Genomic DNA, 1,852 nt, shown 5'->3' with positions numbered 1-1,852 from the left:
AGATAGCGGTATATCTCCTTTCATAATTCCATTACATATATCAAAAAGGTAAGTTTGGTCGGTGCTCAAATCATTTTGATGAATTGAGGGTAATTCAGTTTCAATAGGTTCAAAAGCAGCAATAGAAAGTTTTTCACAGTTTTCCAACATTTTTCCAATTTCACCAGAGAAGCATCTTGGATTGCTTGTTTTTCCATCTAGGAATTGAATTAAATGGCGAAGAGGCAATTCATTGGTGTGCAGCAAGCAAATGTGCCATTGTAATGGACGACCTATGAACAATTCTAGTTGCCTTATAACACCATTAGTTAACCCTGTATTTATAACCGTGCCATCGCACCCAATAGCTTTCAACTCATTAATATTTGAATCAGCATCTTTTAAAAATGTTTTTATACTTAGTGTTATATTTTTAGCACTTCCTGACATTGGTGACACATGACCTAAGAAAAGTGAACCAGGTTCGGAAAGTAAGACAACATGCTCTTCTGTTACAGTGCTTCTGTAATATTTTGTGCCTTTTTTATCTTGTTGAATTGTTTTATCTTTTCTCCCGTTGAAATAAAGTCCACGAACAGCTGTGAATTCATTGAAAGACTTATTTTGAAGATGGGCTCTTCTTTTTGTTCGCGCCTAATTTTACTTCTATCCACTATTTGAGATGAATTTGTTTTTGTTATTATTTGCAAATCTTGGAGAACAGCGTTGACTAGCAGTGAAGCCGATCGATCACACGCTTGGGCTAAGTTAGGCAATTTAACACTTTTTCTAAAATTTGATGGAGAAGGTCTTCTAAGCTGGCTTGGTGTGGATGGTTTATACTCTTCTGAAGAGTCAGGTGGAAAATTGATTTGTTTTATTTCTTCAACTTCATCGAAAGCCAGGTTGTCACATTTCTGTTTTTTTGCACAAGGACCTTCAATCTTCGACAATCTGGCTTCTTCTTTGGCTTTTCTCGCCAGACTTTTCTGTAGACTTTGACTAATTTTTTTATCTGTATTGCCAATTATCATCTTACGCACTGTTCTTTGGTCGGTTAAAAAATCTCTTTCTCTTTTAGGCACTTTGTTTTTACAAAAACAATTATCAAAATCTTCACCACACTTGCATGCAGATATGTCAAACAAAGTTTTCTCACTGACTTCTCTAAACGCGAGCGTTTTTTCTTGCGACTTTCTCATGTTCTTTTTTATTGATTTATATTTTTGATTCAGATTTGCTATCAAGCTTAAAATTCTTTGATCTGAAATGATTGGAATTGATGCTTTTTGCCAGATCTGTTTTAATTCGGTTAAAATAAGTCGCGAAATGTTATTTACGCTAGGATCTTTTCCATTGGCACTTTCTTTTAGCAAATTCCTATTCCACAAATAACACTTCATTACGTCAGAGTTTGTAGGAAGGACATTTCCTAGCAAATCAGTAGGTAAACCAAAAACTTCACAAAATAATTCTTTACGTGTTTTAGGCATTTTATATTTGAAAAAAAAGTATAAAATCAGTTTGGTCGTCAATGGTAACTGCGAAAAGGAATCTAGCAAAAATTAGAGATGTGCATACAAATTAAATTGAATTGTTTCAGATTTATATATTAGTTTTCATTGTTGCTAAGCATAATCAAGAATTTTAGGAGATGTTGTGTACTGTGTAGTATTTTTGAGCAGAATCGACCATTTTTATACGTTAATAGTCGAGACTTTACTTGTGTTAATAGTGAAAATCTAAAGGAGCCTAGAGGAACCTCAAGACGTATACAAAAGTGGTTTAAATTTTAGTGATTTATTAATTGACCTAAAAGACATCTTTTGACAACACAGGCATTTGAAATTTCAAAAAAAAAATTTTTCACTCC

The 1,852-nt window shown here is 33.5% G+C and overlaps 1 protein-coding gene across 1 annotated transcript in view; it reads right to left on the bottom strand.

The window, feature by feature from the left end:
• HELRODRAFT_165085 (hypothetical protein) overlaps positions 1-1,472 on the bottom strand; it is a gene marked incomplete at both ends in the record, with an annotated part of 1,834 nt that extends 362 nt beyond the window's left edge. Inside the window, 2 exons of the mRNA XM_009030976.1 lie at positions 36-578; positions 644-1,472. Of these exons, the coding sequence (XP_009029224.1) occupies positions 36-578; positions 644-1,472 (1,372 nt within the window). The remainder of the gene's footprint in view (positions 1-35; positions 579-643) is intronic.
• Positions 1,473-1,852: the final 380 nt, after the last annotated feature.

This window comes from Helobdella robusta (assembly GCF_000326865.2).
Source record: "Helobdella robusta unplaced genomic scaffold HELROscaffold_7, whole genome shotgun sequence".
NCBI lineage: Eukaryota > Metazoa > Annelida > Clitellata > Rhynchobdellida > Glossiphoniidae > Helobdella > Helobdella robusta.
Note: the sequence above shows the minus strand (reverse complement) of the source record. Positions and strands in the feature narration are given on the sequence as shown.